Raw genomic sequence first — 22,556 nt, 5'->3', positions numbered from 1 at the left:
AGCACGTGGCCAATAAACATCTTCAGAGGATAGAGGGATGCACTATAACATAAAATGCACTCTGCTGTCAACCCCCAAACTGACAGGTCAAAGGATGAAAAGCAAACAGGATTAAAAAAAAAAAAAAAAATCATTTACAATTTAGATTTTCTTTAAGCGTTCAAATAAACTCTAAACCACGAGAACGAACTGTAAATCCAGGTTTTAATGAGAAATATTTTCTCTTTGTGACGTTCTGGTTAAACAAACACAGCATATTCAAAAATAAAAGCCACCACAAAAGAAAATGTTTAAACCTTCAAAAAAGCTGAATGAATGGGATTATACATCAGTGGGAATGTGAAATGTCAGCAGTCGCCTGGCTGATGCAAGAATCCTTCACGACTGACAGGAAGGAAACCTCACTGCTTCAAACTGCTGCTTGACAAGGCAGCAACACAGCACTGAGGAAAGCTGACATGAAATTTATGCTGCTTGTATGACAAAATATGCAGGGCAGAATTCAGGAGGCATAGCGAGACTAGTTTGGCAAAGCTAGAAAACGCAGAAAAACATTTATTATGCAGTGCAGCGAGTTGGAATTTTTTTTTTTTTTTAAATCATGTACATTTTCCTAATTTGCTGCAGCCTGAAATATACGTTTGGTGAAAAGGATTTATATAATCAGTAAAAATAAACAGAATCAACCCTTCACACCCTGTGTGTGCCCGTCATGTCTGTTTGACCAGATTACTGAGATCAGTGCACACTAAACAGAGAAAGTTGTCATGTTTAATTTCACAGTTTATCGCCGACTACTGAGACACAGACACACACGAATAATAATTCAGCTAATTAGCTGGGTACAGCTGCTACGCTAATGATTTGTGTTAAGCATATGGCAGTGTGAGATTACAGTATCTCCCACCATAGAAGAATGTGTGTGTATGACAGGCAGAGACAGACAAACTGACAGAGAAATGGAGTCTGACGAGGAGGAGAGAGCCAGTGTGTGTGTGTGTGTGCGTGTGTGCTACTCTGACAGCATGTTAATTGGCTGAAGCTTGCAATGATCTGCTTGTGACTATATAACAATGCCTTGGAGACACCGTGTCAGAGTGTGTGAGGTCCTTGCTGATATCTATGTTTAGTGGCAGCAAATCATTAATGGAGTGAAATTAATGTTTTAGACTCTCTTTGCGAGTCCTTAGCTCGGTCTTTAAGAGTCTTTATTGGAGTCTATCTTTCAATCTTGTTTTCTTTGGACACTGAACCACAAAGCAGAATAACTTTCTACTTACTCACTAGGATTAATCATTTATTTTTTCCGACACTCTGAGGCCCCTTTAACGGGTACATCCGTCTAGTCTCAGCTGGTGGTTTGCTGCCTTTGTCCCTCCCTGCGCTGGTGAATGCTGCGGCCTGTTGGTGGCCATCACAGTGCTTTCAACCGTTTTCAGTCTCCCTCTGTCACTGAGCTGTTTAACCAACTGCTGCCGAGTCGCTGTTGTTGTTTGTTTCAACATTTTCTGGGAATTCCCCGAAGCTGTTGTGTTTCCAAGTGATGAAAACTGGCAAGAATGGCAAAGCATGGTTCCCTCCATCAGTACGCAACCATGATCCCACTGCCTACCAGCTCAGAGAACACCGACGCTGACTGTGCAAACATGTCATATTCAATTCACTCCCTGAAAAACCTTTAACAGATGCGTTATATTTAGGGATGCACCTTGACTTTTCTCTCCTAATCCTGATTCCTTTACCTACACTCAGGGTACTGAGCACCAATCTGTGCCATTAACTCTTGTTCAGAAATACAAAATCAAATCAACCGTGCTGTGTGAAACTCTTGTGTTTTGTTTTGAAAGGGAGACAAGGGTTTGAAGATACTTGCTGATTATAATTAAGGTGCTATTTTTGGTGATGAGGAGAGTTTTGTTTGGAAAAGCTTATTTTGTGCTCTAATGCATTCAGCAGAGCTTCTATTAAGCACCTTTTTGCTGAAAAACAAAATTACAGGTGTCGCACAGTTCGTGATTTGTTTTATATCATCTAGCAGAAAGTAGGCAGATGCCACCTTGCTTTGTCAACATTTTGTTCAGTATTTGTGTACATTTCATAGACCAAACGATGATTGTTAAAAATAAAAAAATGACTATCTGATTAATTAACTGATAATGAAAACTCAACAACCCCTGACAGGCTTCATCACCTCAAGACTTAGGAATGGAATTTCAATCAAGTGAAGACAGATTATGATCTATAAACTTCAATCACTGATAAAGAGCTAAGATACTGATGAAAGTTCTGGAAAAGTCCAGTAAAGTCTGGTAAGATGTAGTGTACGGTCCAGGTGCAGTCAGGATGTTTTCAGTGTAAGTTTGCAGCAGCTAGCGTGCTCAGTCAACCTGCCCCGAATAAAGATGACACAACACTTTAAAACAGCCTTAAAAATAAAACAAGCACCAATCCAGTAAGAACTGTTTCTCAAATACTCACAATAATAAGGTTTACTCAGTACATTTCTATGCTTTAAATGTTTTACAAATTAAGATTTTAGTTTTTTGACGAAGAGCCCCCTTTTTGTTTCTTCAAGACTGTTTCAGAGGTTTTAAGCCGCAACACACACTTTTGATGAACCTGAGCACTTCCAAGACTCCTCCTCTCTCCTTCATCTCCACATTCTTTCATGACTTTGTCATTCATCTTTTTTATCGTTTACTCTTCTTCCCTCCATCTCCTCGCTCCTCTCACATCCTGACCACATTTCCTCCTGCTTCTTTTTCTTAACTGTGTGTTCGTGCTGTGGGTGATGTGGGATACGCTGTTGTCGACGAGTGTAAAGTCACCCTGAAGTTGATGTTCCCTCACTTTTAAGCATTCAAATTGGATTGCATTTCCACTGCATGATCAGATAAGAGGAGTGTGTGTTCAGCGTTCGCAGGTCACAGGCTTGTGAGGGAGGGGTGGCGGCGGCAGCAGCTGCTTTGAGCCAAACTAACAATGAGAACTGAATTAGAAATCGCTGCTCAGTTAGTCCTCCCGCTCCTCTCGGATCTCTTCCACGCTGTTGGACACAATGTTTCTGGGTGGAGACACATAGTTGGCTTTGTGGGAAGATTAAAATGGTAGCCTGAATTATTTTGGATAAATTATTTGCTCCAGCCTTTTTAACTTTGTATCATACAGCCAGCTGTGTTGCATTGCCTTCTCTCTCTGTGGTTATTTAGACGTGCTGGAGGTTAAAGATGTCCTTGTTCTACTGGTAATAAAACCCAAACCATGACACTGTGTTACCACAGTTTGAAGAGGAAATGGTTTTGGTTGTGGGAACATGATGAGAAATACCGTGTGGATACATGAATGTGGTGTGCAGTGTCTGCCATGCACATGCTCTGCAGATGGGATGTATTTGTAGGGCCTTTGCATTCAGTTCAAACAATGATCACTCTCTCCTGATCTGAGTGACTTGGACACCTATTATTTTATTTATGCCATTCCGATTATTAAAAGGTGTTCTGTGTCTCTCTGCCTCCATTCATTAAAACATTAAAAGGGCAACGCCACTGATTTTACAGGCTCACATTTGTGAAGAGCTGTTGATGGAGCTGTACAAGCTGATAATTTGCCTCAAATGATGTCACTTTCATAGCAAAAAAAATGAATAAACAAACGTGTGTAGAGTTAAAAGAAGTGAGTTTATAAGACCTCTGTAGCTCAATCTTTATCTCCATTTGAGGCTAAATTAACTGCTACTAGTATAACACGCCATTAATCTGCAACCAAACTACAGACAGACAGGTTGCATTGTGAGTAATGTAGGCACGTGTTTTCACTCGGAAGGACAATATGTGAAATAGAAATGAGGACATCTGTGGGATCTGATTTAGATTTCTTTTTTAAACTGTCCACCATAAGTGGACAAAGTTACAGCATCACAGTGCTGAATTGGTGAAATACTCTTCTAATGTCATCATCTCGTCATTTAATTGGGGCCAGAGAGGTTGAGGTGTGTGACAGATGGTGGGAAGTTTCCTACCTGGTGGTAGAGTCTCCAGGCCGTGAGCCTTGTCGTCAGAGTTGTGAACTTTGCTCCGACTGGACATGTCACTGGAGCCCCAATCATCCTGAAAGCAACAAGACAGTCAGTTAAAACGTATCTCACACACAGACACACACATAACGTACACACACGAGCTGGCATACAAACAGCCCAAAAAACAAGTCAGCTGATTGTATGAAGTCAGAGCAGATGAGAGCAGCAGATACACACAATTTTTAAGTTACTTAAAAATAGAGAATACAGAGAATTAACTTTCATTCATTTTTTTTTTTTTGTATAATGAAGATTGTTGGGAGAAATGTGAGAGGAAAAACTATGTGACTATATGAAACTATGTGTGACCTCACAAATCATTATTTGCTGGTTTAAATTAAACAGACTAAATACAGTCTGACCTGCATTTTACTCCAAACCTAAATGAGAAAACTAATATTTGAGAACATCTAGTGAAATCTAATAAAATTTGATTTCGATATCACCAAATAACAACAAAAACCTTTCCAGGATGCTTAACAAGTCTTATTACAAGTCACATCTGACCAGTTGGGGTGAGAGAACAGCAGAGACAAGAGCAGCATAAAAAGACAACAAACTTTAGAAATTGGATAGGTTGGTGGGGCTAGTATCTCAAGATCAGAAACCAGGTCAAGATAACTTGACTGATGAGATCAAATTCAGTGTTTCATAAAAGTTTTTCTGAAACAGAATGAGCCCACTCACTGAGTCCATTTAGACGACACGATGTCCAACGCACATGAATGTAGCATCCCAAGGTCTTCAACAGTAAAAGCTTTCCTTTAGCAAATTAAATTAATAAATTCCCAGATGTGCTACATCCTATTTTATCATCACCTCACCTTAGTCCCGCATAGCCTGATAATCAGACTGAAAAGCTATTTAGCTTCACTTCATTCACCATTTGAATCAGTGTGGGCAGTGATTTAGACGTCTGCAACCAGGTTAAATCATCCATTATTTCATTCACTCACTCCTCTTCACTTCTTTCATTATACCATCCAATCATTGCATCTCTACCGAGAAACTCAGTCACATTCCTTACTCACCATTTACACAAATGGACAGATGACCGAGCCGGCTAACCTTGTGTCCACGTTTGCTACTGTCAAAAACCACTGGATCAATAACACAGAGAGGCGCAGCAATTAGCACCACTCATCCCCTGTCCACACGGCTGCCCTTGACTCTAGAAAACTTTTGCTATTGTTATTTGCTCTGGAGTTCACCTTCACCCTCTCCAAAATATTTGATTGATCTGTTTTCTTTTGGGACAAGCCACGACAGTGTGTCATCACCAGCAAGCACAGACAATATTTATTAGTTAATTTCTACACCTGAGAGGAGGGTTTTTAAAAAAAAAAAGAAAAAAAAAGAAGCAATTTCACACTGTGTTTTCAGTTTAATGCTTTTTATGTCTTTGGATTTCAAGTTGTAAAATAACTGTTGTTTTCTGGGATTGTTGCCTCTGAGTCAGATTTTCAATTCATCTGTTGAGGACAGACCTTCAGTCTGTTCTTTCTTGAACTACACCCATTTTACAGTGACTGGAATAAGATTAGACTGTCCACTACCCACAACAACTATATAAGTGTTCAGCACAGATGAGTATGTGTGTGGTCAGATGGTAATGCTGAGTGTAGGATGGAAACTAAAGCTGGCAGGATTCTTCCTGCAGAGATACAGTTTGACAGACTGAGGGAAAACAGGGCACATTTTCAGGTAAAATAAAGCTACAATTGGCTCTGGACTTTTGCTTCATTGTTTTTTTTTTGTTTTTTTTAAGCCTCTTGGTGACATTGTACAGTCGACACCCTGTGTCTCTGCATTTTGAGCTGATTTAAGGATATCTTCACTTTTTCTGAGTGATTGGGAAAGGATTGAGGAATTGACATTATGCCTGCCATAAGGAACGTCTTCGCTTATTAAATCTCTGTGTTCTCATTGGTTTTGCGTGTCAATAAACATTGCAGTGATCACACTCATGTTGGCATCTGCCAACTGATGCCAGATAACTTGTTTCTCTCTCTCTGTCAGATCATATTGATCATATCTGTCATGACCTTAGTGTACCCTCCCATCCACTAACATCCTCCCTCAAAAAAAAACAAAAAAAACAAAAACAAACAAACACCATCTGCCTCTTCATTACGCGTGGCTGCTCAGTCCCGACCCTCAAACGCAGTTGTGGAAAATCTGCCTCTCACGAGAAAAGACGTCCCCAAAGCATTTGTGCAGCATCATGTGCAACAACAAATGTGCAAAGCAGACCTGGGCAAGTGCACAAAGACACTGGACGATCCGGGGATCTGACCCCTAATACTGCACACGTGCACTTTCCCACAGCACAGTAGAAACAAGGCAAGGCGTGATGCCCCGATAGAAAATCGATAGGTTCATCATCTGACTTTTAATTCAGGTTCAAAGTTGTGTTAAATACTCGTTCTAGTTTGTGGAACAAAAGTGGCCGACACATTACAGACCCTTCTGGCATTTAAAAATGAGTCATTGCAGTAAAGCAGGAGGCCGATGTACAGCAGGTGTGTCATAAAATCATAACCCAGCATCACTTTTACATTCAGTCACAGCAGAAAAAGCACATGTGCTACTAATAACATTAACTCTGACGTGTGTCAGTGGGACAGCAGCAGCAATACCAGGAAGCTGAAACTGAAGCAGATAAATGGAATTCAACCATTATTAAATTTAACATGTACTTTTCCATATGGGACCTACAGCCTAAAAGGTGATATTAACTTTATGTTACACCTGTGTTTGGCAAGTCGCACTGCCCAACATAAAAAAAATGTCTGTCAGCAGTATCATAGCTGCATGTGAACAGAACATTGTTTGAGGATTAAAGTCAAAACGTGGGAGGAAAGTTTTCTTGTAATCTATTTACATTCTCCCAAAAAAAGTATTTACCTGATCAACCTAAATTTACTTCCATTATATCATTATATTTCATTTATATAAATGTCTTCCAAAAGACTTTAGAGGGAAATGATAGTTTAAGCAGCTGATTAGCAATTGTATCTATTTACAGGAAGAACAATTTAAATGGGAGAGTTGAGACACTATTAAAATGAAGTGATACATCACTTTCTCTTTTGCCTTTTTTCTTGAAATCTGACCCACTTCTCTGTATGCATGTTCCCCATCAACACTCTCAGGAAGGGCTTGTGGTGGCAAAATATTAATTTCATGGCTGCAGCATTGGAGGTGCAAATTTTACTTGTTTTAACAGCAAAATTTCATCATTGTATTTTTTTAAAACACACAAGACAGTTGATAAAATAATGGAAAAACAGGAAAGATGAGTCAACCAGAGAAAAGTACAAATAAAATAGCAAAATACTCCAGATGAATTTGAGCCGTGTGCCTTTCAAGTAAAGTTCTTAATGATTTATGGGAAATTGCAGATCAGTCTGAGATAGAAAACATTAGGAGATGATGAGAACAATGCAGTGCTTTAAGGAGCAATACGTGTGATTTATCAAAAAATGGCTGCTATAAATATGACTTATCGCTGATTAAAACATGATTTAAAAGAGTAAGTAGGGAGCAGATGTTGGAGCGCTATATTTATAACTCGCATCACATTAAAGGCTTTGAAAACCTCTGTGAAAATGACCTCAACAGCACACACTTCAGCTTCCCAGCAACAACCACATATATTAGGAACAAGGGGGGGGAATCATGTTAAGTATCTGTTACTTCCTTAAAATTGAGTATTAATGTTTTAACTCTTAACTATAGCTATGTGATGTTTTACAGTGTCATAGTCAAACTCCATGTTTATCATAGAGGCATGATTTCATCAAATGGAAATACTGTACAGTGAACCCTCGTTTATCGCGGGGGTTACGTTCCAAATAGAAACCGTGATAGGCGAAATCCGTGAAGTAGTAACCTTTATTTTTTTTACAATTATTATACAATGAAATACTCCATAATACATTGAAACCAAAGAACAAAACCTTTTTACAGGCCCAAGCATTTGTTTAACAAATAAAAGTACTGTATAAATGTTTTTTTTTTTACAAATAACTACTGTACTGTAAAATAATAATTTGAATCATCAATACGAACTGAAGGCTTCAAATTGCTGAGATCGGCACCGGCCCACTGCGACCCGAGTCATTGGATTAGAACGGGAGGAAATGAAAAATGATTATGAAAACAAATACAAAGTACAGTAGGACAAATAGTGACTCGTGTATTTCACTGCTCTTCTGACTGAGCTGCTGCATCCTGACTCCGCTCTGCAGCGGTTCTTTCTTCTAAAGCCGGCGGTGCAGGTGTGGTTTTTCAAGAGAAGAACATAGTTATCGGTAGTTGTTGTCGCTCTTTTTTCTTCTGGGCAAAAAGATTCTTATAAACCGACATGCCACCATCGATTATTTTTAATTTGGCAAGCTGTTTTACGTACGTGTACATATTAAACCGCAACGTTATTGACAAACAGGTAGAGAAGAAGCGGAGAGACTGTTTAGCCAATCAGAATGCAGAACACAATGCACGATGCAAATCCGTGAAGCAGCGAGACCGTGAAAGGTGAACCGCGTTATAGCGAGGGTTCACTGTATTCTAGATATTGTGTGCATCCTTTCATACATTTCTCCAATATTTGAGCTCTCTAATTGAAATTATAATAATGTTCTGGGGGGCTTATGAGCCAGAAAATGTTTTGACTGGGAGCAAGAAAAATTCCAGTGTATAATGTTAGTATAAGTGCTTGTAGGTGGATTTTTTTTTTTTTTGCTTCGGACAGAGCCAGGGAAGATAAGCTAATATTAACCTAGCCTGGCTCCGCCTAACTATTGCTCACAGCCCCAGTCTTCGCTGTGATTATAGTCTGGACCGCTGTCCGCATGAGATTCACTCAGCCACTCTGAACGGCAGATCACTCAGTGACCGGTGGTTAAGTGCAATGATTTTTCTAAATGTATGTCCAACAATGGTGGTGGTTGACCAAGATACAATGTTACAAACAGTTGTAGCAACAGAATTGAAACCAAAGTCTGATGCGGCCCCACACTCTGCTCACATTGGGAGAAAAAGTCTGTTTGTTATGGCTTGGTGAGTTTCGATGCACAACATACGTCATATGAGGGTCAATAGGTGATTAAAGGCTGCTCCTATGCAACGACTGGAAACAATCCTCAATGGAGAGTGTCCAGATCAATATATTGATGCATTCATTGAATTTGGGTCCGGTAACACTAGGTTAACAGTGTCCAGGCTATAGCGTCACATTTACTGTACAGATGGGAGAAAGGTATCAATCTTGACATCTGGCTCATGGAGAGAAATCAAACAGGCATATTTCTAGTTTTGGACACACGCACGCACACACACACACACACACGCACGCACGCACACGCACGCACACGCACACACACACACACAAGTCATAAGGTAAATCCTGTCTGTGTCCGGCTCTCTGGTCAGTGAGCGAAGGGATAAAGTATATCTCATAAATGCTCCGTTGAGAGGGATGATGGTAAATATATTTGTACAATACTTTAAGCTGGTTGTATTGTCTCTGTTATTCTTCATAAATCCATGTAAAAGGTAGTTTTACATGTCTGGGAGGTTTAGCTCCTTTAAGCTTTGCTTGATTTTCCTCCTCTCATGTTTAATCTGCCTTTTTAGGATTTCTCTCCTGTGGTGGTTGCTTTGTTTTTCCTGGTTTGAGCCACCTAACAACTTCGTGGGTGCATGTGTCCCTGTGGTGTGTGTTTATCTCCGAGCTTTGTTGTTGGTTTATGTAGGGCAGCGTTAAGCATCGCACTGCACGCAGAGCAATGAAGAATTGAAATCGGTTCAGAAAAAAAGGACCATTTTGGGGCTTTTTGTGAGTGTCATGCTTTAACACAGGATGACGGGAGACTAAATGGGGCAGCAAGAAAGTGACACCTGGCAGGATATGAGCAACTATTTACAATGTGACGAGAACATGCTGTATGTCAACGCGGCTGAAGTCAACCAACAATGAACACACTGAGACTGTCAGAAGTGATTTCTTTATCAGAAACAGCAGTCTCCATCTTCTGTGTTGTGTGAAAAGAGCTGTGCTGCTTATGAAATGCAGTGTAAAATGTAAATAAAAACAGACTACAATGATTTGGAATCAAATTCAAAGTGGGTTTATGTGATTTTCAAATCATTGCATGTTTTTATTTACATTTGACACAACATCCTAACTTTTTTGGAGATGGGTTTGTAAAAGCACATGCCCTCAGACACCTTAGTGGCATCTATTTATGTAAGGAGATTTTCATTCATCAATCAGGTCTCTGGCCTCATCAGGTTCCCCTTGCTCATGAGGCCACTGTGTCCTCCTGAACTGTGTGTTGCCATAAGGAAATGTCTGTTAGAGCTATAGATGGAGACGGTCTGGTGTTCCAAGTTTTAAGGACAAGGCAGGCGCCTCTCCTTCTCTGGAAATGTAGAACATTTAACGAGACCTGGGAGGGAAGAAACTCGGAGATGGGATGGCTAGACACCTCCAGGATTGAGTTCTGTTAAAAAACATCGCCTTTGAATCATTCCCTCCTACTCCACAGATTTTCTCATAATTCACAATCGACTAATTATGCACATTTTAACAATAAAAGTAAAGTCAATCGTTATAAACCTAAAGCCCTTTTTCTCTCTGCTGACCGAAGGATCTACGCAGGGCACTACAGAGCTCTCCCACCTGCTCCCTGATTATGGGATGGACTTTAAGCCCCTGACAGATCAGGCCAAGCATGCGCGCGTGCGCGCGCGCGTGTGTGTGTGTGTGTGTGTGTGTGTGTGTGTTAACAAGTGTCAGTTCATATTTGTGCATGTGGGGGGCTTGTGAGCTGACGTGCATTAGTGTGCCAGCAGGGTTACAAGTATACTTTGTGCACTTATTTGAGTGTGTGCGAGTGTGCGCATGTTATCTAATAACTTCTAATAGTCAGTATAATCCACAGTAATCTGATCACATCCACTGATAGAATAGATTAAATCAGGCAGGAGCCAAGACCCCCCCCCCACACACACACACACACACACACACACACACACTGTGAGACTGACATATGTGATTGAAATGCCCAAAACACAGTACATATTAATTTAAAGCCATCCGAAAAGTGCATGAAGACAACATCCTTACACTGTTGGTTAAATAACCGCTATAAAAGGAAGTTGTACTATCTTCAAACTGAAGCCAAAAATGGTTTTAATTTCACAGTGCAAATCCAGATTAAACCATGTCTCTGATACAACTGAGTTGTGCCAATAATATGATTTGATCTGTGGGCTGTTTTTCATCACAAAATTGCTCTAATACAACAAGAGCAGCAGGGAGAGGAAGCAATGAAACACAGATGCACAATAGCACACTATGATGAAACACTGGGATGCTAAAGGTTGTCAGGACTGAAATTCCTGCTGAAATTGCTTTCATTATTGGTCTCAGGGTTTAGGGTTTGTTCTTTCATTTAATTAACTGTACTCTCTGTAAAATATAATAGTAAAAAAATGCATTTCACAGTTTCCCAGAGCCCAAAAATAGTCATTATACCATCAGAAAAGACATTATATGAAGACTGGCAAATGTTTCCACTTAATAAATGACTCAAGTGTCCAATTCACAAACACATTGGTCCGCTATGTTGGATTATTAGAGCAGTTTCAGAGTCATATTTAATGTGTCCGATGTGTTAATATCATCCAAACCCAGAGAGAGATATTGTTAATGCCATCTGTTCCAGGCTTTTACCCACAAGCTGGCATACAGTGCCGAGTGCTGCGAAGAGAAAATGTCCTTCAACTGGATGACTGAGGTTCAAGCCCCAGTGACAGACAGCATCTGTCCTGCTGAAGTGTCCTTACGCAAGACGCTGAAGCCACATCAGTTCCAGGCATGGCGCTGCTTGGCGGTCGAGCCTGACCTTTGACCTCCCCGAGGAGGTAAAATGGAAATCCCCACAAGGGCTCAAAGCACCATAATATAAATATCATGCAGCTCTGGCTGTCATCAAACCACAGTGATTCTGAGTACACGTGAGAGGGTTCTTCAAACAAAACGCTTCTTTGTACTTTGCCATCACTTCAAATGAAAGGAAATCATGTTTAAGCAGCCGAGTCAGATAAACATCAAGCCTGTCTGAAGAATGATTTTCCCTCATAAGTCAGTGCTATCACCGGCCACCTCCCGTCACAGCGCTCAGAAATCTAATCTTTTTAACAAGTACCTCACATCACCCAGTGAATCATGTCTCCTCCTCTCACTCAACTCCAGACAATATCAACTCCAGTCTGCTGCTGACTTACTTTGGCATCTACAACCATCTTTAACATGATCATTTACTTTAACAGAGTTACCATATTAAAGGGTTTGACTATGAAGGTCAGCTACACCCAAATTAGAGTACATCCATGACACAAATATTTCTGGAATGACAGAGATAAAAGAATTAGTATTTTATTTATAGCCAGCAATGACCACCGTCTGTACCTGCACGTAAAGCAGAGGTAAAGATTTCATCATCCACCGAAGTTCGGTGTGACGCTGCTTTGACTTCTCCAGACTTGACCTATGACACATTTCTCTCATAAAATGTTACCAATATTTACTCTGCAGGGGGAATTTAACGGCTGTTTCCATTTGGCTATTTCAATCCACAAGTGGCCAGCAAAAGTACAGGTGGAAAGACACTCAGGAAGCATTGAGCTGTGCTCTGTTCTGTGGTCCGATCACAGCCAGGTCGCTTATGTCCGAATTGAAATAGCCAAATGGAAACAGCCTCTTAGTTAACAAAACATCTCAATGTGGTGATTATACCTTTGTGTTACTGCTGGAAAAACAAAACTAAGAGTCCACAGTCATGCTAGCACCAGCAAAAAGTCAATCAGAATAATATGAAGATAACCGGAGAGTGACGGAGAGGGGTTTATTAAAAGGTTAAACCCCACAGACATCCCAAACAACTACTCCTAATTCAACAGTACACGAAAGGCAGTAGAAAAGCAAACTTCAGAGTTCAAGGAGTTTATAGATCAGGCCTTTGGAGATTGAATGAGACAGTATCACATGGACAGTCACAAAAAACAAGAAGACTTGTGTTTGTTGGAAGACAACAAACAAGTTGCTGATAAAAATTAGGTCTCCGGTAAAATCCCTCCATCTCCCAGTGCATCAGCGAGGAGACTAAATTGGGGACATGGCATGTATTTTGCACTAAAACGTGACATCTTGGTGTTCATGCGTTCACACTGTGACCGTGTTAGTATGTATTGCTGATTCAAGCCCCCCTGCGGTCCTCTCCATCTCACACTGCAAGTTGTTTATCCAGGAGAAGAATGAATCTAGATCGAGGCATATTTTTGTTTCCCCGGCTTTAATCACAACTCTGTGTCCTCGGGCCACACACACACACACACACACACACACACACACACACACACACACACACACACACACACACACACACACACACACACACACACACACACACACACACACACACACACACACACACACACACACACACACACACACACAGTGTCTTCTGGCAGCAGTTCAACATGAAAGATGAAAGGAACGAAAGAAGCTTGTTGCTGAAAACAAGTCTTAAAAACCAGCCATAACTGGGATGTCATTACACAGGGGGAGAGCGAGGTTAGACGAGGAGGGAGGATGCAGACGGAGGACTTGGTATTTGCGGTAGCTTTGTTTTGCCACCTAGCTGAGCTTTCCAGCAAAACAGTGCAGCGATTCAACCTGCTGAAGCTGTTTTTGTGCCTCTGTGGCAGCAAACTTTAGAATAAAACTGTCAGTTTACACACAACTGAACTTTTCGCCCCTGAACTTCCCCTCCTTTCACCCTCTCCTCACTTCATTTCTTTTTAATGCATCTCATCACCCATCTCCTCGACTCACGGCTCTTCGTCTCTACTCCTCGCTCATTTCTCCCCTCTGGATGACACCTCTGCTCATCAGCCCTCATCTCCTTTTACTCTTCTCTTTTCCCTTTTTCTTCCTCAGTTACTAACTCCACATCGTGAATTTCAGTTTGTTATTTCCTCATGCAGCACCTACGGCAGAGACACAAAGCTGGAGATAAAAAATATTGTTACATTTAAAAAACACATCCAAGTGACACTGTGATGCTTTGGCTTAAAGCCTCTAAACAAAATAAAAACATTTAGTCTTCGTCAGGCCAGTTTTTCTAGGAACTCTGTATGAGACTACGCTTGAACTGCTTTGGCTAAATACTGCTGAAGGGAAATAAAGTGGAACAATTCACACAGCTAATTAAAGTCAGAAATGCAAGATCCTCTTTTGAAGAGCAAGATAGAGCGACAGGAAAAACTGAGAATGACAACAGAGACAAGAAAGAGGAGCTAAAGGATGCAAGTCAGTCAGCGGGAGGTTTATCCGCATTCATTAAGTCATACTGACCTGAGTGGACCATGAGATCTTTGCTGTCATTACAGAGTGATTATTCTCACTGCATTAGCAGGTTTTCACCTACTGTGCTGCCTGAATAATGCTCGACAGGGTGAGTGATTGGGAGAGGAGAGTGCATGATGGGGGAAGACAGAAAGTCAAAATCTAAATTAGAGATAAATCAATGCATTGCTTGTCTGATACAGTGGTGTGAAAAAGTGTTTGCCCCCTTCCTGATTTCCAATTTTTTTGTATGTCTGTCACACTTAAATGTTTTAGATCATCAAACTAATTTAAATATTAGTCAAAGATAACACAAGTAAACACAAAATGCAATTTTTAAATGAAGGTTTTTATTATTAAGGGAGAAAAAAAAAAAATCCAAACCCACATGGCCCTGTGTGTGACAAACATGCAAAAAAAAAAAAATAAAAAAAAATCAGGAAGGGGGCAAACACTTTTTCACACCACTGTATATAAAACTTTCACTCAGCACTGTAACAAGAGAGAGAAGCTTGAAGTTGTTCAGTCAATCAACCACCGCTGGATAGAAAATGCTTCTGGTCCCCTCGTGTCGAATTCCTTGACATGTAATAAGGCATGACTGAAGTTATCGAAAGCACCAAGTGTCAGACTCACTCACACACACACTACTGTAGATACATGGCTGTACGAAATGACTGGTCTCCTTCAAATAGCTGGAGGGGCCCATCATTTGAAATAAACGTCTTAACTTGTGTCCCTCTGAAATAAAAAATAAAAAAACGCTCTATGATGAAGACGACAGAAAGAGAGAGAGGAGGAACAATAAGAAAGAGGGGAGGAGGGCTGTTGGTAAAATCCACAAGACAACCCTGAAGCCCTTTCGACTTCACTCGGTTGAGAATTCAGACTGCACTGAGCAAACTGTGACAAGTCTCACTAGTGTGTGTGCGTGCGCGTGTGTGAGTGTGTGTGTGTGAGAGTGAGTGTGTGAGAACGCGAGAAAGACTCAGGGGGTGTAAGACGGCTCAATGGAGCAATTGTGTGTGCTGGCCCTCTTCCCAAAACCCCATCTGCATCTCACTCACACACACACACACACACACACACACACACACACACACACACACACACACACACACACACACACACACACACACACAATGTAATGCATTATCAACAGTTCCTGGGTTTCTGTTTTACACAACGTGCCATCCAGAAGGAAATCAATGAAGAGGTGAAACACATTAGAGCAGCAGCATTTAGGAGCAATCAAAAGATCCTGTATATACACACACCATCTACTGTCTACCTGTTGCTGAGTATTCACTGGAGAGATACACACAATTCTGCGTCTTCCACTGTTTTTTTTTTCCATTTATTATAATACAAAGTGCCAGGATACTCTCAGTGCTGAGAAAATGTCCACCAAGTGGAACATCTTTCCCCAGAGGGAAATCGAGTTTTATGCATTTGAGCCGCCTGCTGCAGTAATTTTCCACAGCTGTAGTTTCAACAATGCCAGAGGGAAAAGTAGGAAGTCTACTGACTATACGTTTCACACAAGAAAAGTATTTTTCTCTGAAGTGGCAACAATTTGTTGCAACCATTTTAAAATTCAACCATTGCTCAAGTATTTTTTTTAACAATTCTTCATCGCTACTTCTTGGAGGGGTTCGTAGATTTTCTTTGCCATATGTGATAGTAAATTGTATATTTTTGGGTTTGGGACTGTTTGAGAGATAAAAAATAAAATATAACCTCAGATATCAACCAAACATGTAATTGAAATATTAATTTTAGCTTGAAACTCTGGCTCTCCTTATGTGATGCTCTGGAACAAACCTGACACAGACCGTCTCTGAGCTCAAAAACCAAGAAATTTCAAATTCACGAATGACTAAATGCCAATACAAGGAGACACTGAGGAGGAGGAGGAAGAGGATTTCTGTGAGCAGGCATGCATCAGTATGAGGAGGAGACAAACACGTCTTTAACTGGTAAAATGACCAGTGAGCCTGCTTTACCAAACGCTGCTGCCCAGGACGAGCAACCACCCACTCATCCGTCTCCCGGTCTGTCAGTGGTTGTTCAACAGAGCTCATGTTCGTGGTGCCATGGTGTCCTTTACATCTATTGTTGTAGCACTGTATTGCCTTTTAAGACACACATACACACACACGGGTCTTTTCATGTTGAGTGAGAGGGGTCAGAAACAGGACCTTCTGTGTTTCTCCTGGAGTGAAGACGGACATGAAAAGCATGAGACAAAAAGGTGAGGAAGAAAGCATGAAAGAAAGCTGGAGAGTTGATTCACAGTTGTTGACAGAAGCAGTGAAGAGGTTTGTGGGGGTGAGAAGAATAAAGAGGGCAGGAAGGGAAAAAAGAACAAGAAGGGCAGAGTGAAGAGACACCCGACTCAATAAGTCATGAGTGATATCCTGTTTTCATCCCTCTACCTGGTTTTAAAGATGTGCTGACTGAGCAGCGCTCAACGAGTCATAACACCCCCATCTGTTGGCATTATACAATCAAAAACTGACAATCATGTTCAACTCATTTCAGATTTTTTACAAGATGGTAATGATTATTCATTATTGTGGCAGCTGCTTATTCCCCCGCTGTTAGTCGGTGGGAATTTGGGAAATAATTTGAACAAATGACGTCTGATAATGGGTGAGTTCGGATTTAATTTCCAGAGAAGAAGAGGGGAGGCGCTGCTGGATACACCGAAAGACAGAATGCAAAACAAGATGAGGCGAGAGGGAGAAGGAGAAGGAGAGACGTGTGGAGCGGGAGGGTGAGAGATGGAGCAGGGAGGGAGATGGAGTGAACTGCTGAATCATCTGAGTGTGTGTCAGCAGAGGGAAAAAAGTAGGTCAGGGTGGTGGAGTGCAGTGGGTGGGGATCTTCAAAATCCCCAATTGAGTTGTATAAACTCTTTCATTCAACCACTCGCTTCCTCTCCTTTCTCTCCCTTCACCCCCCTCTTCCCCCATGCCTTCTTTGATGCCCTCCTCCTCCTCCTCCCTGCTAACAGTAATTGATTGTCCCTCCTTAACGGGCACTGGTGGTCTGTGATTACTGCCACCAAAAAGGTTTCTTCTGGCTTTAAGACATTCAACATGTCGGAGAGAGAGCTTTCATTATTTTGTTTATTACATGAAAAGTGTTGTTGTTTGTGAAAATTGCAGCTCCTGGTGTTTTTAAGACAATATAATGCAGCGTTTGGCTCAAAAAAAAAAAAAGCCGAGATCCAAACTGCAAACAGCTTTAGATGAATTTACAGTAACATCCTCACAACATGCTTACGTCATCCGTGTTACAAAACTGATAGCAACTGAAATCCCTACACAGCACATGTTACCTCATACCATAGGAGTGTGTCTGTGTGTGGTTGGTTGGAACAAGACAGAGATTTAAGTCTATAAATATTTTCTTTCCCATACAAGGAGAAAAGTTTTGTGTAAGTCAGCAGGGGAAGGTGTGTTTTTCTGGATGGGACTCACATCGAAGTGAGCAGTAGTGGTGTGTAATGTGTAATGTATGTGTGTGTGTGTGTGTGTGTGTGTGTGTGTGTGTGTGTGTGTGTGTGTGTGTGTGTGTGTGTGTGTGTGTGTGTGTGTGTGTGTGTGTGTGTGTGTGTGTGTGCTGAACTAAGTGTGCGTTATTAACTGAAGTACACATGCAACAGCTTGATTTCCACTCCCAGTGTCATGGATTAATGGAGATCGACCAAGCGTCGACCAACAGTGACTTCACCCATTGGTTTGTGAATGACCGTTATAAAGCCTCGAGTTTGGACTTAGGCCGTCGCCATCTTGACAGTTCGGAGGGGTTTGAAGCCGGAAGCGACCATATTTGGACGAGCTGGGGCGAAGAGTGGTGGATCCGACTCGATCTGATTGAGAACACGAGGACACTACGGCCCGCCCACTTATTGCAGAAACCTTTCATGTGTGCAGAGGTATTCACGCAATGTTCTTTTTTGTAAACAATAGTTTGCGCGTGTTACATGGCTCATGCCTTGTTGTTGTTGTTGTGTGTCATTAACACATCTGGTCCGGATGAGCCCTCTTTGATGTACGTGTGTGTCATGTTGTAACAGAGCGAGCACACAGCCTTTCAGTCTTCAACACGCCAGGATCACGACACCAACTCGGCTTGTATTACGTTGAACTTCACAGACATGTACAGCAGGCTGGAGTTACAGAAGGAGAACAGATGTAAGACTTTTAATGAAGGCTAATTACACACTCCTGCTCTTGTTCTGTAGCTTTTCTGGCACACAAAAGGCTTTTTTTGTAATGGGATACAGTCCCTTTGAAACAAATTGGTACTCTCATCATGCGGCTTTCTCCAGGGAAAAGCACACGTCTCATTTTGAGTTATGACCTATAGTTTCAGTAACCAGACAGTGACATATTACAGACCTTTACCAAGCCATTTTTAAGAACTGGTCTGACAGCTTGGAGATGTGTTCTGGTTTCAGGGTGTGTTGTTCAGTTTGGTTCGGCTATGATAAATATTGGACCAATTCAAAAAGCCTGTGTAAGGTTCCTTATCATTACATTGGATCTGTGACATGTAGACAGCAAGATAACTGCTCAGTATTTCAAAGTAAAAATAAAGGCTGCTGATTCTGGGCCATGCACTATTATTATTTTTTAACTGCATCACATTTTATGTTGTTTCATGTCATGTTTTTTAAGATTATATAATTTTACATTTAAGATAAAAACAATCACATGGTAAAAATAAAGTGTCATGTGTCGTGACAAGTAAAAGCAAAAATACAAGCAGCAAAATTTAAAAACAGCACGTTTGTACAGGCTAACAAGCAGATTTATGATAATAACGCTGTCTTGCATTGGCCTGGATCACCTCAGTGAGCACTGGATCAGTACCAGAACTAATACAAATTTTTACAAGTCTTTGCTGACCACCCACAAAACACCATCTCCAGGGATTTAGCAAGAAGATATACTTTGGTACCAAGTCGATGTCCTTTGGAGCCACATGTTTGAGCTTTATTTCCCTTGCTGATATTGTGTTTTTCTTATCTGGGCTCTAAGATGGATTTATCTAGACTGAGTGAAGCTGTGAGAGGATACAATACTATGACTATGAGGAGGGGTCAAACATCACGCTCCGGTTTTGAAGTTCACCTACAAATTCAACTAGAAAAGCACTCAAGAGTCTCGATCTTTGCCAAAGCCAACAGCCTCTCCTCCATCATATGCAAATCTGCAGCCACAACCGCGAAATGTCTGCCTATATTTCCAAAACTACTAGAATGATGTTTAAAATACACTTGTGCCTCGCTGAAGCATCACATCTCAGCTGTTGTACCAGTTCCAGTTCTCCCCTATGACACCACTTTCCCCAAGTGCTGTATCAAGTCTGAGCAAATACATGTACAGTGCATCCAGAAAGTATTCACAGCGCTTCACTTTTTCCACATTTTGTTATGTTACAGCCTTATTCCAAAATGGATTAAATTAATTTTGTTCCTCTAAATTCTACACACAATACCCCATAATGATAACAGTGACAGTGAGGAGGAAAAAACCGCCAACAACACCGGAATCACGAAAACAAGAACCAAAATAGCAAACAAAGACTAAATAAACACACAAAAAATGTATTATTCAATGAACAGACCAAGTCACAACAGGTCAATTACTTTCAGCACAATTTTCCAACTGCAGGCCAGTAGTTTGATTTAATTTCTGCTGCTGTGTGAGAACTGAGTCATAGCAAGTGAGAGCTCAGTAATCTGCCAACAACAGAAACAGAAACAACGCAGACTTTCCCCCCCAGCCAGGATACAAACCCTCCAATGCCACAATTTATCTCAATCCTGCCACCATAGTCTTGAAAGTGTGATTTCATTTTGGCTGTGTTCATGCATTTTAATCAATCAATTGACGGAATTCACGCATGCAGACTCTGCTGCTGGCTGTTTATGGCTGCAGATTCTTGTGCTGCTGTACTTACACACCGTTGGCTTAATCATTCACTGGCTGCGTGAGACGGTGAACTCTGACCTGTCAGACAATCACACACTCTGCGGCTGCCACGATGTTAATGAACGGCAGCAGAAGGACGAGTGACAGTAGAGAGGAGAAGGAGGCTGACAGGTGAGACGGAGTGTGTCGGGAGCAAACAAAGCTGACAGACAGCAGGCTGTGCTGTTATACAGAGACAGTCCGTGTATGCACAAATACAGCCTTAAGTCTCACAATGAGAATACCATCCAAAATACAAGTACTGGAGCTCCTTGCCAAAGCTTGGCTCAAGCAAGCTGTACCAGCAGCTGTAAAGTGTATGTTAGCAGCAGACTTGGCCTCGTCTCGGTTATGACATTAGACTGCAGAGCATAATGTCATACAGCAGAGAAGGCATTAAACAACCCATTTCAAACCAATCCAAGCTAAGGTGTTGGATGGCTTTAGCTATTCTTAGCCCGTCTCGATGGGGTCTGACACAATCACATTGGCTCCCCCCCACCAAGCTGAAAGCACAGATAAATCAAACCTACCTTTTAAGGCAGAAACACAGAGACACAGAAAATGGCACGATGCCTGCCGGCCCAGGAGCTGAGGATATTTTGTTCCTTTCTTTATGGCTCTGGTTTTCAAAATTGTGGCTTCGGGCCCCAAAGTGGGTCATAGGCATGCTTCTGGTGGGTATGTACATGGCAGGAATATTGTGAAGTCTAATTGGCTCCCAGGGTGACAGACTGAGTTTCTGGCCTACTTTGAAAGAACAAACAAACTAAATAAAATTTTAAAAAACAAACCTAAAACAAATAGCAGGAGAAAGCAAGGCTGCATGGAAACAGAGAAATGTGCATTTGTGAGAAGACAGACTCACAAAGAAGGCTAATAACCAGGGGAGAAATAAATGTGGAAGGAAAAGAGACAGAGAAGGTGGGACAGACTGAGGGAAATGAATGCATTACCATATGGCTTGTTGGAGGGAAACTGAAATATGGCCCAAGTCAGGGGGAACAAGCAAATTCAAAACACACACACACACACACACACACAATCATATTTCCATGATAGATGGATATTTAATGGATAAAATTAACACTAGCAGTTCAAAGGGTAAAAAGAAGATATCTAAACAGTGGTAAAAAAAAAAAAAAAAACAATCTGAACAATTGACTGTTTGTTAAATTCTCATTTTTTATGATTGCAGTTCCGCCAGTCCAGCTAACCATCCTGCACACACAGACAGTTTATAATGTAAACTGTGGCAGATTGACACACGGAAATTGTAGAAATGTTCAAAACAATGAATCTTTGACTGCAAGAGGATGTAGACAAAGAAGGCTTCTCATTTACAATCTACATGCTCAATTGTTGTCCTGCATGGTTAAAATGGTAACTCTTCAGATTTTGTTAGCTGCAGCCAGTTGGTGGGCTTAGTACCTAACTAGTTAGTTAGCTAATGAGCTTCACTAATTTAATGAAAACGCTAATCTTGCTTTTTAACATCCAGCATACTCTTTTCAAAACACTATCACACGTTTTGAAGTACAGTCCTCTGATGCATATTCTAGGTGTTATTTAGTATTTAAAGAAGGCGAGAGATGCCAAGTTACCTCATAATTATTGCGTTAATGACACTAATGTGCCCAAAAATAAAGAAATATGCAGCATCTAAATATTGTCAGGTGCCACGTGTTTCTTTAACTTATTCAAATAAATGTAAACGGCAACATTTGAACAAACTAACATCCACACAGCACACTTTACGGTGTAACACTGGCAGCGGGGGAAATACAGTTAACGTAACCCTAACCACCCAAAAAATTGTAGGAAGAAATTTCCCTTGGCCAAGGAAGTAAGGCTAGGCTGGTTTAATAAAATAATGTTTCAGCCGACGTTAGAGCAGATAACACAGTTTAATCCGGCCCTCACCCTTCTGCTCTTGTACGGGGAGGAATTTAAATTTAGGTTAATGTTTGCCACTCAATTACAAACGGCTTTGTGGCACTGCTGGTGCTCCTTACTGGAACTGTTGGGTACAGCAGCTTTTTTGGACCAAAAAACAAAGAATTTGGAGCAA

The 22,556-nt window shown here is 41.1% G+C and overlaps 1 protein-coding gene across 2 annotated transcripts in view; it reads right to left on the bottom strand.

Annotated features, from left to right (window-relative positions):
• Window positions 1-22,556, bottom strand: part of galnt2 (UDP-N-acetyl-alpha-D-galactosamine:polypeptide N-acetylgalactosaminyltransferase 2) — a 52,964-nt gene that overhangs the window by 18,426 nt on the left and 11,982 nt on the right. For both annotated transcript variants that reach the window (XM_069693725.1, XM_069693726.1), the window contains exon 2: window positions 4,019-4,106. In XM_069693725.1, the coding sequence (XP_069549826.1) occupies window positions 4,019-4,106 (88 nt within the window). The remainder of the gene's footprint in view (window positions 1-4,018; window positions 4,107-22,556) is intronic.

This window comes from Brachyistius frenatus, unplaced genomic scaffold (genome assembly GCF_029030835.1).
Source record: "Brachyistius frenatus isolate BFR_SWC_R1_liver_20210118 unplaced genomic scaffold, ASM2903083v1 Contig_15, whole genome shotgun sequence".
NCBI lineage: Eukaryota > Metazoa > Chordata > Actinopteri > Embiotocidae > Brachyistius > Brachyistius frenatus.
Note: the sequence above shows the minus strand (reverse complement) of the source record. Positions and strands in the feature narration are given on the sequence as shown.